The 13,228-nt window shown below is 43.8% G+C and overlaps 1 protein-coding gene across 1 annotated transcript in view; it reads left to right on the top strand.

Moving 5' to 3' along the window:
* EFCAB5 (EF-hand calcium binding domain 5) overlaps nucleotides 1-13,228 on the top strand; it is a 58,234-nt gene that overhangs the window by 33,881 nt on the left and 11,125 nt on the right. The window contains exons 15-19 of the mRNA XM_075196883.1: nucleotides 2,822-3,050; nucleotides 3,848-4,000; nucleotides 4,898-5,004; nucleotides 7,570-7,826; nucleotides 12,870-13,099. Of these exons, the coding sequence (XP_075052984.1) occupies nucleotides 2,822-3,050; nucleotides 3,848-4,000; nucleotides 4,898-5,004; nucleotides 7,570-7,826; nucleotides 12,870-13,099 (976 nt within the window). The remainder of the gene's footprint in view (nucleotides 1-2,821; nucleotides 3,051-3,847; nucleotides 4,001-4,897; nucleotides 5,005-7,569; nucleotides 7,827-12,869; nucleotides 13,100-13,228) is intronic.

Genomic DNA, 13,228 nt, shown 5'->3' with positions numbered 1-13,228 from the left:
AGCGTCCCACTCACTAAGAGGCCTGCGCCTCTCTACACTGAAGGGTCTTGCACCCTGCTATGCTCTCAAGGTATTGCACCCTGCTACTCTCTCAAGGACCTGGCGCCCTGCTACGCTCTCAAGGGCCTGCTGCCCTTCCTCACTGGGGCCTAAAGCCCAGACTAGACTAAGGGCCTTGCACCCTGCCTGCACCAAAGGGCCTTGCGCCCTGCTAGCACTCAAGGGCCCTGTGCCCTGCTACAGCTTCCTTTTGGGCCTTGTGCCAAAATACTATCACTGGGGCCTTGTGCCCCACCCTCTCTAAATATGTGGCCTTGTGCCCCCCCCAGTCTAACTATATGGCTTTGTGCCCAGAAAATACCCTACCTAGTCCTATCTGCGACCAGGCCTTGTGCCCCCTATCTGCGCCACAGGCCTAATGCCTGAATTGTCCTGGGCCTTGTGCCCGACCTAACTGAGTATCTTTATACTCACCTGCTCCAGGCAGGAAACTCCGTTTGCCTCGCCATCTTCAGGTCTTCCAGACCCTCCAGCCGGAGTTGCCTCTTCTCTGTATCAGCGCTTGTGTCCCCACTGTCTTCTTGGCGGGGGCGCGCTTAGCCCTTACAAGGGCTCCCCGCCGTCGAGCTCTTCTTTAGCTTGCTCCCAGGGTCTTTATTCTTCTTCCCAGCGGGCTTCTCTTGTGGCGTCTTTTCTTCTGGCGCCGCTCCAGCAACGTCCATCTCCCTCCGCCGCCGAACAGTTCTGCCAAGATGGCGGCGCCCAGCAGCTGATAAAGCCGCGGGTGCGCCAACGTCATTGGCCATCGCAGCAAGCCCTGATTGGCTCGCGGCAGCACCAAAAGTTCAAATGGCCGCCTGTCCTGCCACTGATTGGCTAGCAGCGGGAAGTGAGCCCTGATTGGCTCACTTGCCGGCGGCCCCCGGGACCTGCAAGGAAATAAGAAGAATGCTCACCTCTGGAACGCCGGAACGGTGAGTAGCTTCCTTCTTCGCCCTCTTCACAAGCACCTCATCCGCAGGGCACCTTTCCATATAGACACAAAAGGGGGTGGAGCAAGAGCAACATAGTATACACACAAACATGTGTGAAGACAGGAGTGGGCAAGGGGAAAAGTGTTAACTGAAAGCATTGAGCAACGCCTCTCAGTGGAGGTGGGGGCAGGATCTGCTGTTTACTAGCCGCACGTTGCCTTCCCTTCTACTGCTGTATTCTTCCTTTCTTTCCGTTCCTCCCTTCTGTGTTGGTTAATTACCACTCTTCATTGCTTTACTCACTTACCTTGTGCTCTTGCATTCTTCCTGTCTCTTGTGTGCTTGCTCTATTCCTTTTCTATAGTGCAGTGGGGCAGCCGTGATCTGACAGGTCTGTTCCCGCGGGGCTGCCAGTAGGGGCCATGCGCTGCAGAGCCCCTACATTCACACAAAGGGGTCTATTTATGACCCTTTGTTTTTTTGACTTGATACTTTTCAATCCTTATCTCCTTGATAAGGATTGAAAAGTAACGGCTATGTATTAAAAAACTTCTCAGGGACAGCAGTGCCGATAACCTGCTGTCCCTGAGAAGTGACTCACCTGATCATCGCAGTCTTTTCTCATTTTTCAAGGCTGCGATGATCTTCTCTTTTTTTCTTTTTTCTTTTTTTGTTAGTGCGCATGCACCGACTGAATAGTTGGTGCATGCGCAGTAACATCCTTGTCGGCAAACTGCAGGATGATTGACAGGAAGGGATCACATGATCCCTCCACACATGCGCTGTCCAGCTCTGCTCTTCTTTTCTCTAGTTAGCCTTTAATACATAGCGGTTCTGAGCACTTCCCATACACTGTTATGGGGAGTGCTCAGAAAAACGATAGGAAATGCAAAGCAGCAGATATCTGAGGCGATGCTTTAATAGCAAATAGTGATTTCACGGTAAACCCCCGAAAACTGTTGTTTTCGGTGGTTTACCACAGGAAAAATGCTTGATAAATAGACCCCATAGAGAGAAAATTTTCCTTTGTCAGCCCCCTTATTTCTTTAATACTCTCTGTTGATGTCACTGGGGCTGTCGGAAAAACCTCTGGTTACTGGAGGTAGACATGCGAGTATAGGGGAAAGGAGGGGGCTCTGAGGAACTCAAAACCCCCCTAAGTGCGCCCCTGGAACTAGCTACTTTTTTTTTTTGTGCTTCAAACTGCCCACAATTTCCACATATTCCATGCCTCACTAAAGCAGCTCTTGTACTGTCTACCTGGGATGTGTCTAGTTTGCACCCCAGCAACTGAAATGGCGCTTTTCTCCTATTTTCCACAATCTACCACAAACATTTGTATACTTAGGGGTAAATTTATGAAGCTCCGATTTCTGCAAGTCGCCAATAGATCAAACTTGCCTTTACAAGCCATCGCCGCTTTATATTTCCCCTGCAAAGTCGCCAATTTCCGGCCACTTGCAGAAATCGGAGCTTCATACATTTACCCTTAGGAGTGTTTATCCAATTATGTATTTAAAATATTGACAAACTGGGGCCAGGAAAAGAAAATAAGATTAAAAAGTAAGCATGTTTGGAAGTAATAACAAATATGATCTATAGTTATATATGGGAAGTTTTCCGTGTTCTACGAAGGAAAAAAGAATACATTTATTAAATAAACATTTTCTTACTCTCTGTTCTCCTATTTGCTTACTGTTGCTCATTGTTCAACTTTTTTAAATAATTTACTTTTTGCACTTCATTTTTATCATAATAATTAGGTTACCACTTTTCTTCATAAACCTCAGTGTGTTGTACAAATTGGTACTTCCCCAGTTAATGCATCTCCCATCCACTTGTCTCAGCTTTGCAGCAGTGGACTGTGGGACATCACAACATGTACCTCGAGTTCAGTATCACGGAAACATTCACTTCTGGAATACAGAGCGCCCTGAGGAAGAGAGGAAAGGGTCCCTCATTGTGCTGCCACTAATAGACGCGCACCAGCAAGTGTTTGGTACCCTCAGCATTGACACGATGAGAGAACCTCGTGACAGAAATATCTTCCTCACACATGAGATCAACTTTTATCAGGTGCGGATGTCCGATGGCGGATTCAAACATTGGGTGTTGATGGTCAATGCATGGGTCCTTATTCCACATGATTTGTTAATTCCTGACCATCCATTGAAACAGTCATCATTCTTTAATATCTTCTACCAAACACTTCTGAGTTCAAACAATCATTATATATATTACACAGGCAGCCCCTCACCTCAAGCGTCTTAATATATGACGCAAGCCTCATACTACATTTATGTTACAATAAATGGAAAAACAATCACCTCAAGTTCACATAGACGTGCCTGAATATACAGCAAGTCCTTCAACACAAGATCACTTTTTATTTTGACAAGTTCAAAATTGCAGCTACGGGAAGGACTGGGCCGTCTCATCACCACGGGCCCTGAGTTGTTGCCCCACATTCACCTGTTACTTAGCAGCTCTGTGGCACAGAGGTTATCACCACTGCCTCACAGCCTCGGGTCCTTGGGTTTAATTCTGACCAGGGCACGACATGTGAGTGTGTTGTGTGTGTGTGTTGTGTTTATGATTAAACACAATGTGATATGTTGGCACTCTATTAATAAATGATAATAATAATATTGATTATAATATTTGGTGAACGGGTTAAAATGATCACGTTAGATGGTGAAAATTTTGCCGCATTTGTGCCCAGTGGAATCAGTGAGGGAATGTCATTACACGCTGCAGGGTATACAAGTTTATGTAGACGCAGTATTTCATTACCGCAATTAAAGATATACACCAAAATGTGGACAATACATATTTTTCAAGGTCTGTAATAATTTGTGGGTATGTTTTTCTAGGGGGTAACAAATGTTTTTAGTACAGCCTATCACCATGTCCAGAGGCAAAGGAATCTCCTACAATTGGTGAGCAGTGCACTGGCCTGGAGCTACAGCCGTGCTCCCAACATCCGGATTATCAACACGTACCTGATGGAGCCCAGTGCAGACAAGGTACCGATGTTCTGTCACATGTTCCTGTTTATGTGTAATAATGATCCAATATAAGACATAGTAAGTTCTGTGTGTGCTACCCGGAGCATATGTAGTGACCATGGGACTGGGCACAGGGCTGTACATGGCTGATAATGGACTGTGGTAGGCAGGAGACAGTTATGCTCTGCATGAGGTTATATGTGGTATGTAAAGGACTGCGTTGGTCTGTTATATTATATGGGCTATATGTGGTAGACATGGTGCTGTTGTACTGATCACAGGGCTGTTTATGATGGACAAAGGACTGTATATGGTGAGCATGGGTGGGAATGTTGCCCTTGGTTTTGATATCTTTTTTTTACACCTACCTTGTACATTTACATTACGCTGTCTGTAGTGCGCTAAGTCTTTCTTCAGCACAGTACGCTAGGTGTATCTATTTCCACCATAAGCCACATATGTTTACGTTTCATCTAAACCCCACTTTGTAATCCGGCCTTCCACCATGTATATGTATGACCCTACATGTGACAGATGCAGGACAGCACTGGTCTAGAAAGGTTATCTTGGTATAAGGTTGTCAGCAGTGAGGTACTTAATAAATAGGCAGACTAGGCACATGCCTACAGGCATCAATGTCCAGGAAAGAGACAGCAAAGAAATCTTTTTGTTATTTCACATTTACTTATTTATTTTTGCTACTTGCTCATTATCATCTATTTTTGTACAATGGATGTAAGATATGGTTGGAAAGTGTGAGCATGGGGGGAGCACAATTACTAATTTATGGTGTATTCAATAATATAGCCTTAAGCCATGCAAACTTTACAGTCAGCACTGATTTCAAATGGTCTTCTTCCTTAATGGTAATGTCTGCGAGTTTGTGGTTATATATCTTATTTTTCACACCTTTAGGCACAGGGATATGTCTTTCGGAACATGATGCACACAGACAATAACACAGGCCTGTCTGAAGTCTACAGCTGTCCAGCCACACTGCACAGACGGGATAATGTGTTCAGGTCAGTGTCTTTAGGACAGGGGTGGGCAAACCAGTCCTCAAGGGCCATAAACAGTTCATGTTTTTAGGATTTCTTTAATCATGCACAGCTGAGTTAATCTATTTGGCTGGGTCAGTAATTATCCCAGCTGTTTCTACAGACAGAAATCCTTAAAACATGAACTGTTTATGGCCATTGAGGACTGGTTTGCCCACCCCTGCTTTAGGAGCAGGTATTGTTAGGGAGCTCAAACTGAAGGATTTCTCTAATCACCAGGATTTCATCACTGTTATTTACCATAATGATAGTAATTTAAAGCTTCTAAATGAAAATAATGAATTTCAAAAGTAATTTTACTCACTTGCACTAACAGAACATGTTGATTCGTGATGAATAGGATATGGTATGTCGCTCTCCCTTATATAAACTTATAGACGCACAAATAGATAAACACAGATCAGATAATTACAGATACAGATCAGATGGAGATCAGATAATTGCAATTGTGTTTCCAAAGTGAACTATCTTACCACAACGCAATATACACTACAGGAAAATAAATTGTTGATACATGAGTACGCCTCGTTAAATCTTTGCATTTAGAAACAAATGTATAACAATATGTGGACAGCTTTGTAGGTTCCACCCATGTAACTTGAGATTCTGTGCCATTTTTCTTTAAAATGTTCCTGAAAAGGAACATGCAAAAAGAATATGGACGTATCAAAAGTATATACAATGTGCTAGAAAAGTTGCAAAGAAATAGGACATTCCAAGTAGTAAATCTTTTGTTCTCAACAACTTGGTAGCCACATGGAACTGTTATAGTGTGACAGCTTTGCTTTGCAGTAAGTAATTCAATTCCCATAACAGTGGCACCTTCTTGTGAAAGATCAAGGTTACTGCAGGCTGTAAAACAAGAAATTGTATCACATTTATAGACCACATTTTAGACCTGAAGGATTACCAGCATTCCTAAGAATAAACATATGTTTACTTGCACTACGTTTTAATACGTGTTTTAAAAGAATTAATCAGTTAATTAAAAAATATAGTTTTGGTTGACAAACTCTGGACATGTGTATAAAGATGAAAGGAAAGTGGATGTCCTAGTTTCAAATCATAGTCCTGCAGCCATACATTGTGCAGTGTTATTGAAGACAGATGGAAAACCAGACATCTGATATGCAGTATAAGTATTACCCTCATCATGACCAGCAATAATTTATATGTTCTTCACCAGACCGTATGTCACAGTATTTCTGTGTGTTTAACTGAGAAGTAATTAGTAACTGCATCGTGTAGCCCAGTAAGCTTCACACTGTGTTTTTGGCACTGGTAAGACATAGGACTGGTAGGACATATTTGTATTTTAAGTGCATTACACAACTTAGAATAGATGAGTTTAAAAACAATCAACACACTTTTCCATGATTTTTCCAAAGTTCCAATTAGTGAAACCCCTGTTTACCTAAGAAAAAGAATAGGCTAGTTCTCCGGAGCATAAGAATGCCAAACACATGTAACTGAAGGTGTGATGAATATATAGGGCCTGAGTCATCAAGGCCGTATCTGCTAATTCTGAGCGTATCGTCAGCACAATCACTCTGCACATGTCCAGATCCGGGAGATACGGCCATGAGCGTAGTCCTGTCCGGTGCATCTGTGAATGCAAAGGACACATACTGCTGCCGTGATTTCAGGGAGTGACCGGGACGGGGAAGGGGCGTTTCAGTAGTGTTGACGGTCTCGTAGGAATACTATAACATGTATCTGCAATCACAAGCAACTGTAAAAATGTATTTTATGTTCAGTAGACATTAACAACATTCTAATAAATGTATTTCATGGCAAACATTTATTTATTTTTTTAAACACTTTTTTTTCTTTAACTGTTTTATCATTAATGCCTGTATTTTTAACAGGTGACATTAATTCTATACTTTTTTTATTTTTCTGTGCGTTTTTTTGCGAATTTAGAAACCACACATTGGACGGGAGTAGGCAAAGCTTAAATACGTGTATATTACTGAACGCGGGTTGCGCTCAGAATGCATGCCTTGATGAATCAGGCTCATAGAGTCTAGAAGCAAAGAAAGGTTTGTTTCTTTTTTGACCAAGGGAGTCTGTCCTATGTCTTTCCTATTACCAGCACGGCTAGATTCAGTGAAAACTGTATCTGACAGCATTTATCTGTGACAGATCTTCCGTGCAGGTCCATAGGTTTCCTTATCCATAAAGAAATTCCCGATGATGCCATTATTGTAATATCACTGAGCTGTACATAATACTTGTTTTAAGCACTGTGTACAGCAATCCAGTGGCTTTTATTTTTAAATAAATATATGTTCCTTTTTATTGTAGCCTAAATCTTTAGGGATCTTCTTTTTCCTTCTTTTTTTCTTCTTTCTACTCCGGTAATACAATGGTTATAATAACCTTCCCATGAATTTCATTGTTCATGTTGTTTCAATTTGACTTTGAAGTTTGGTGACCCCTTAAGAGCTTGATATTATTAAAATATAATTGCATGTCAATATTCTTATGTTCTACAATGAAAGCAACACCTGCTGGTCTTTTGGACAGGGATTACCTCTTCAAGTGTGCAGATAGCTCAGAGGTTATCACGACTGAGGCCTATGGAGAGCACCATATTGCTGTACCCATCCGTGACCCAACAGGGACAACTCTTGGAGTGTTGGACCTGAACACCGGTCACTGCAAGGAGTTGCCCGCCCATGAGTATCAGGACTTACAGAAGATGCTGCAGATGTTGCAGGAAGCCTGTTATGAGATTCTGGAGGAACAACTATTTAGTGACATCCCAAAAAATGCTGTTTTAGGTAAGACATTACAGCACTATATATTTTTTCCATTCAGTAATTACATGACAAGTGTGTGTATATGTTTTATGCTTCGACTTACTGTAGTCATAGCTACAATGAATAAATGATGTAAAGTTGGGTACACACTACAGAATATTATTGCAGATGTGATTTCTGTAACAATTATACCAATGACTGAAAGTCGTGATCAGCATGCAGATTCATGTGTACACAGCTACCTGATTTACCTTCTGTGATCTTCATCTGTCATAAGCTGAAAATATTGTGACTCTGCACACTCTATGGAGATCTGCCTACACTGCTGGTAGTGAGTGCGTACACACTGCAGAATTTGCCCAACATTGTCTATCGTTGATCGTGATTTTTAAGAAGATTAGAAAATCAAATCAAACAATATGATGTGCTTTGGTGCAATAAAACATGATTGTGGAAGAGTACACACAAATGCAATCTCTGACCAAATGGTCAATTATTGTGTGATCTGCACGATAAGTGCATGAAATTACTGTAGTGTGTACCCAGCCTAAGAATAATAATAAGTATTCAGACAGATTGTGTCACCCCAAAAAATAAACATGACCTTCATTGTATACATTGTATCTAGACATGAAATAAAGTTAGTTTCCATGAATGAGCCATCTGACCAACTTGCAGTTATGATACTAACTTACCGCTAGAGGGCAGCATTATCCTTATTAATAGTGGAATTTCCTCCAGTAGGCCATATTTTGATTATGTTTTTAAAACACAAAAATGCACACCTTAATACACTTTGGTTTTAAGCCAGTGTACAGAGGTTTGATGTCCTGCACAGATCAGCGTGGAAGCCCGTTCTCTGCTCTCTGGAGACACCACTGGAAAAAGTGCACCTAGGTGGGTGAAGGGGCAGAAAAATTTTAAGATGTCCAAAAAGTGTAAATATCACATTAACTTACATCATCATAACACTTTAGAACCACCGCTTTCAATAGAATAAACGTTTCAGTTGTAATCTCCTAAAACCAGGGCTGTAGTGTGCTCCTAGAATTGCTCTTTTTTGACAGACTACAACCAGAAGGCAAAAAAGTGGGTCCCATTAACATATAAGACCGCAGACCGCCAGCTCTGAGCTAGTGCAAAATTAAGGTCCGTTTGCAGAGTGAAAATGGGCTAGTACCCCTCTGCACAACAAGGTCTAGAACTAAAATGTCCTATCCGTTATCTCAGTTTAAGTATCACAAAACTAAGCACAGTTCCTACATCCCTGCAGACACCACTTCCCGTAATTGAGCAGCATTACAAAAGAGCCTGCAGTTAGTTAATTACTTTTAGTGACTACTGTATAATAAATATTTCTGTACTCCAGGGTTATTACTGATACTAGGGCAGTGCTATCTGTAATTTGGTGATGAGAAAATGATAGTATTTAAAAGTGGTCTAGAAGAAAAATCCATTGTGCCGATTTAACCTGCAGAGCAGAATTCTGGATTTCCCTTCTTATAGGAACAGTACTAATCCGGTCCTCCGGGACTGCTAACAGTGCATATTTTCCATATCACTAAATGGAGCACTGGTGTATTCATTACTGACATTAATCTGTTTACTTTCATCCATATGTATCCATATGTATGCATTATAATATAACATATTTCTGCTTTTATCTACATTACATGGTCAAAAGTATGTGAACTCCCGAACATCACATCCATATAAATAAAAGATAGTAATAATAATAGGAATGAATAACATGTGCTTGTTGAACATCTCATTACAAAGCCGTAAGAATTAATATGGAGTTGGTTCCCCCTTTGCTCCTATAACAGTCTCCACTCTTCTCGGAAGGGTTTCTGATAGATTTTGGAACATGGCAGCGGTATTCGCATCCATTCAGCAACAAGAGCATTAGTGAGGTCGTGCTCTGATGTTGACCGATAAGGCCGGCTTCGCAATAGGCGTTCCAATTCATTCATCCCAGAGGTGTTCGATTGGGTTAAAGCATTGTGGGGGTCACTATCCCGCGTACCTACCAAGGCAGTTTCCCTGGTCTACACATAAGGTACTCACCTGATCCCGAGGGACTGCTATGGAAGGTGTTACTCTCTCCGGTTGCAGCAATTCCACCACCGTACTTCGTGGCGTTCGCTCCCTTCCTCCTGCAGACAAGACAAAAGAGAGAGACGTACCCCCAAGGGGAAGGGTAGGGGCTGTCTGGGGCTACTACCAGGAACGGAGATACTTGCTCTATTCCGCCTGTCGTCACCCCGTGTTACTCTAGCCTGGACACAGGGGCTGCAAGTATTCGGGACAGAGAACATTTTTGCTCGAACTCTACTCACCAGTGGTGAGGGCCACCCAACGGCAAGTGGCAGGGCTACACTCGCCAGCAAAGCGTCGCCGGGTCTGGCGGTTCCCACCTGGAACCGTCAGTGCACTGCCGGAATTCAGGTGGACCAGGCCCATACCCCACGAAACACTACCTGCCCTGGAACCGTTAGGCTAACCTGCCGGAACTCAGAACAGGCACCCAAATAGAACCGCGGCAAGCTCCCCCTGGAACTCACAAGGGATGTGTTGCAATGCCAGCCAGGAACCCAACCACTACCTCTGGAACCTACGGGTATGACGGGGACTTACCTGGCAGGAGGACTCCGTGTGGCTTCTCCTTTGGCATGGTGCTTTGCCCATTCTCCTTGCCCCTTCCAGGCCTAGTGTGTGGCCAGAGAACGGACCAAACACCAGAGCCTCTCTCCAACGGGACGCTAACTTCTTGCTCCTGGAGAGGAAATACAACCCAACCCCACAACTCACGTATGAACACAACAATACAGTACCACCAGGCCCACAACAATACAGTACACAATGCACACAACAATACAGTACCACAATGCACACTATACCTTCATACTCTGCCAGGAGCCTGCTGCGTGCCCTAGAAGAATGATGGGCCTAGTGCCCTGGCCTAACTAGGGGCCTACCTGGCTGAGGGCCTTGTGCCCTGCCTGTGGGGCTGAGCCCCTTACCTGGCGACGGGCCTAACGCCTAAACCTAACTAAGGGCCTTGTGCCCTATTGTGGGGCTGAGCCCCTACCTACGCAGTGGGCCTAAAGCCCAGGACTAACTAAGGGTCTTGTGCCCTGCTTCTGGGGCTGAGCACCCTACTTGAGCTATGGGCCTAAGCCCGATAATAGCCTACAGTGGCCACCCCTAACTGCGACTTAGGCCTAGTGCCTGGTGTGCGGCCTTGTGCCCGGGGAAAGATTGATGCCATAGAAGAGGGTCTAGAGTGCGGGCGTGGGCCCAGGAGAGGTGGTGCCGTCAGGGGCCTTACCTGGTCCAGGGATACCTCTGTTTACTTCGGCGTATGTTCTCTTTTGACCTTCCAGGAGTGGCCGCCGGGACTTCTCTCTTGTATGCGCCGCCGAGTCTTCAATAGACAGAGTAGCTCTCAGCCCTGACAAGGGCTCTCTGTCTCTGCTGCCTTCCAGTCTTCTTTCCTTTTCTGCCGTGATCCCACGAAGTCTTCTCACCTTGATTGCCGCTGCCCACTCAACTCCCGGGCGCCGATGTGGGCGTCTTAAATGGATACCAGCGCATCGACACCTGATGACGTCAGCGTGGATTGGCTCGCAGCACTGCCACTGTTTAAATGACCGGTCGGGGAGCGCTGATTGGCTCCCTGACCCGGTGACACGCGCCGCGGCTCTCACAGATTTGCTGAAACAAAAAAGGGCCTTTCCAAAACTGTTGCCACAAAGTTGGGAGCACACAATTCTCTGCAATGTCATTGTATGCGGAAGCATTATATTTCTCTTCACAGGAACTAAGGGGCCCAGGCTAAACCATGAAAAACATCCCCAGACCATTATTCCTCCTCCACCAAACTTAAGAATTGACAGTACACATTCAGGTAGGAATCTATATCCTTGCATTCGCCAAACCCAGATTCGTCTGTCAGACTGCCAGATGGTGAAGTATGATTCTTCACTCCGGAGAATGCGTTTCTAATTCTCCAGTGTCCAATGGCGGTGTGCTTTGGATGTTTTGCATTGCACATGACGATCTGAGGCTTGTGTGTGACAGTTCGGCCATGGAAACCCAATCAATCAAGCTCCCGATGATCAGTTCCTGTGCTGACGTCGATTCCGAAGGGGTAGTTTGGAACTCACTGTAATGAGTTTTGAAACCGAGGACAGACGATTTGTATGAATTGCAAGCTTCAGCATCAGTGGTCCTGTTCTGTCAGCATGTGTGGCCTAGCGCTTTGTGGCTCAGCTGTTGTTGCTCCTACATGTTTCTTCTTCACAATAACAGCACTTACAGTTGGCTGGGGGAGCTCTAGCAGGACAGAAATTTGATGAACTGACTTATTGAACAGTGCCATGTTGAAAGTCACTGAGCTTTTCAGTACGACACATTCTACTACTATTGCTATATGTTTGACTATGGAAATTGCATGGCTGTATGTTTGATATTATGCACATTTGAGCAATGGGTGTGGCTGAAATAGGCAAACACACTAATAAGGGGGGGGAAACCACATACTTTTAGCCATGTAGTGTATTTACTCATCATTGTGTTTTTAATTTTGGAATACGTAGGGGTAAATGTATCATGCTGCGAGTTTCTCACAGGTTTAAAAAAGTGGTGATGTTGCCTATAGCAACCAATCAGATTCTAGCTATCATTTTGTAGAATGTACTAAATAAATAACTAGAATCTGATTGGTTGCTATAGGCAACATCTCCACTTTTCAAACCTGCTAGAAAATCGCAGCTTGATAAATTTACCCCTTAATATTCATGTTTTGCCCAAGACTGAAAGTACCTTTTCTATTGTTGCTTAAAGTATCTTATGCAATTTTACTTGAGCTATTAGTATCTGTTTGTACTTACTATGCAAGCCATGCACACTTCCATCACAAGGTCAATACAATAAAAGCAAGAAAAAGGTACTCTTAGATATAAAAACAAATAAAGTTAAAAAAAACTTGTGAATTATGGGCTTTGGTTAGTGACACAGGTGTCTGTACCAGCTCATGATCTGCCTGTTATGTGATTGCAGAGGCAGAAAAAGTGTCAAGACAGAGGAGAGTGGGGGTCCTGTTCCATCGCTTCATGCTACAAGATCTAAGGCAATGTGTCAGCAAGCTGGACCACCAGTCGTTTGCTGAACTGAAGAGCTACAAGGAGCCTCCTGTCATGGTGCATAGTATCCTCAAGGCGGTGCTGCTTTTCTTTTGCCCGGCCTGGGATGAATCGGAGGAGATTCACAGCTGGAATCAGTGCAAGCTGGTAGGTAGATTGTGAAGTCTACAGCGGGATGTATTTTAGCTAAGTGCACACAGACTTCTTCAATCCCCCACATGGGGGGGGCCTGTTAGAGCAGATAGGAGTCCTGAAACCCGGGAGCAGTCATCTTTC

Source organism: Mixophyes fleayi, chromosome 2 (assembly GCF_038048845.1).
Source record: "Mixophyes fleayi isolate aMixFle1 chromosome 2, aMixFle1.hap1, whole genome shotgun sequence".
In the NCBI taxonomy this organism is placed as follows: Eukaryota; Metazoa; Chordata; class Amphibia; order Anura; family Limnodynastidae; genus Mixophyes; species Mixophyes fleayi.
This window is presented reverse-complemented; position numbering and strand designations above follow the sequence as displayed.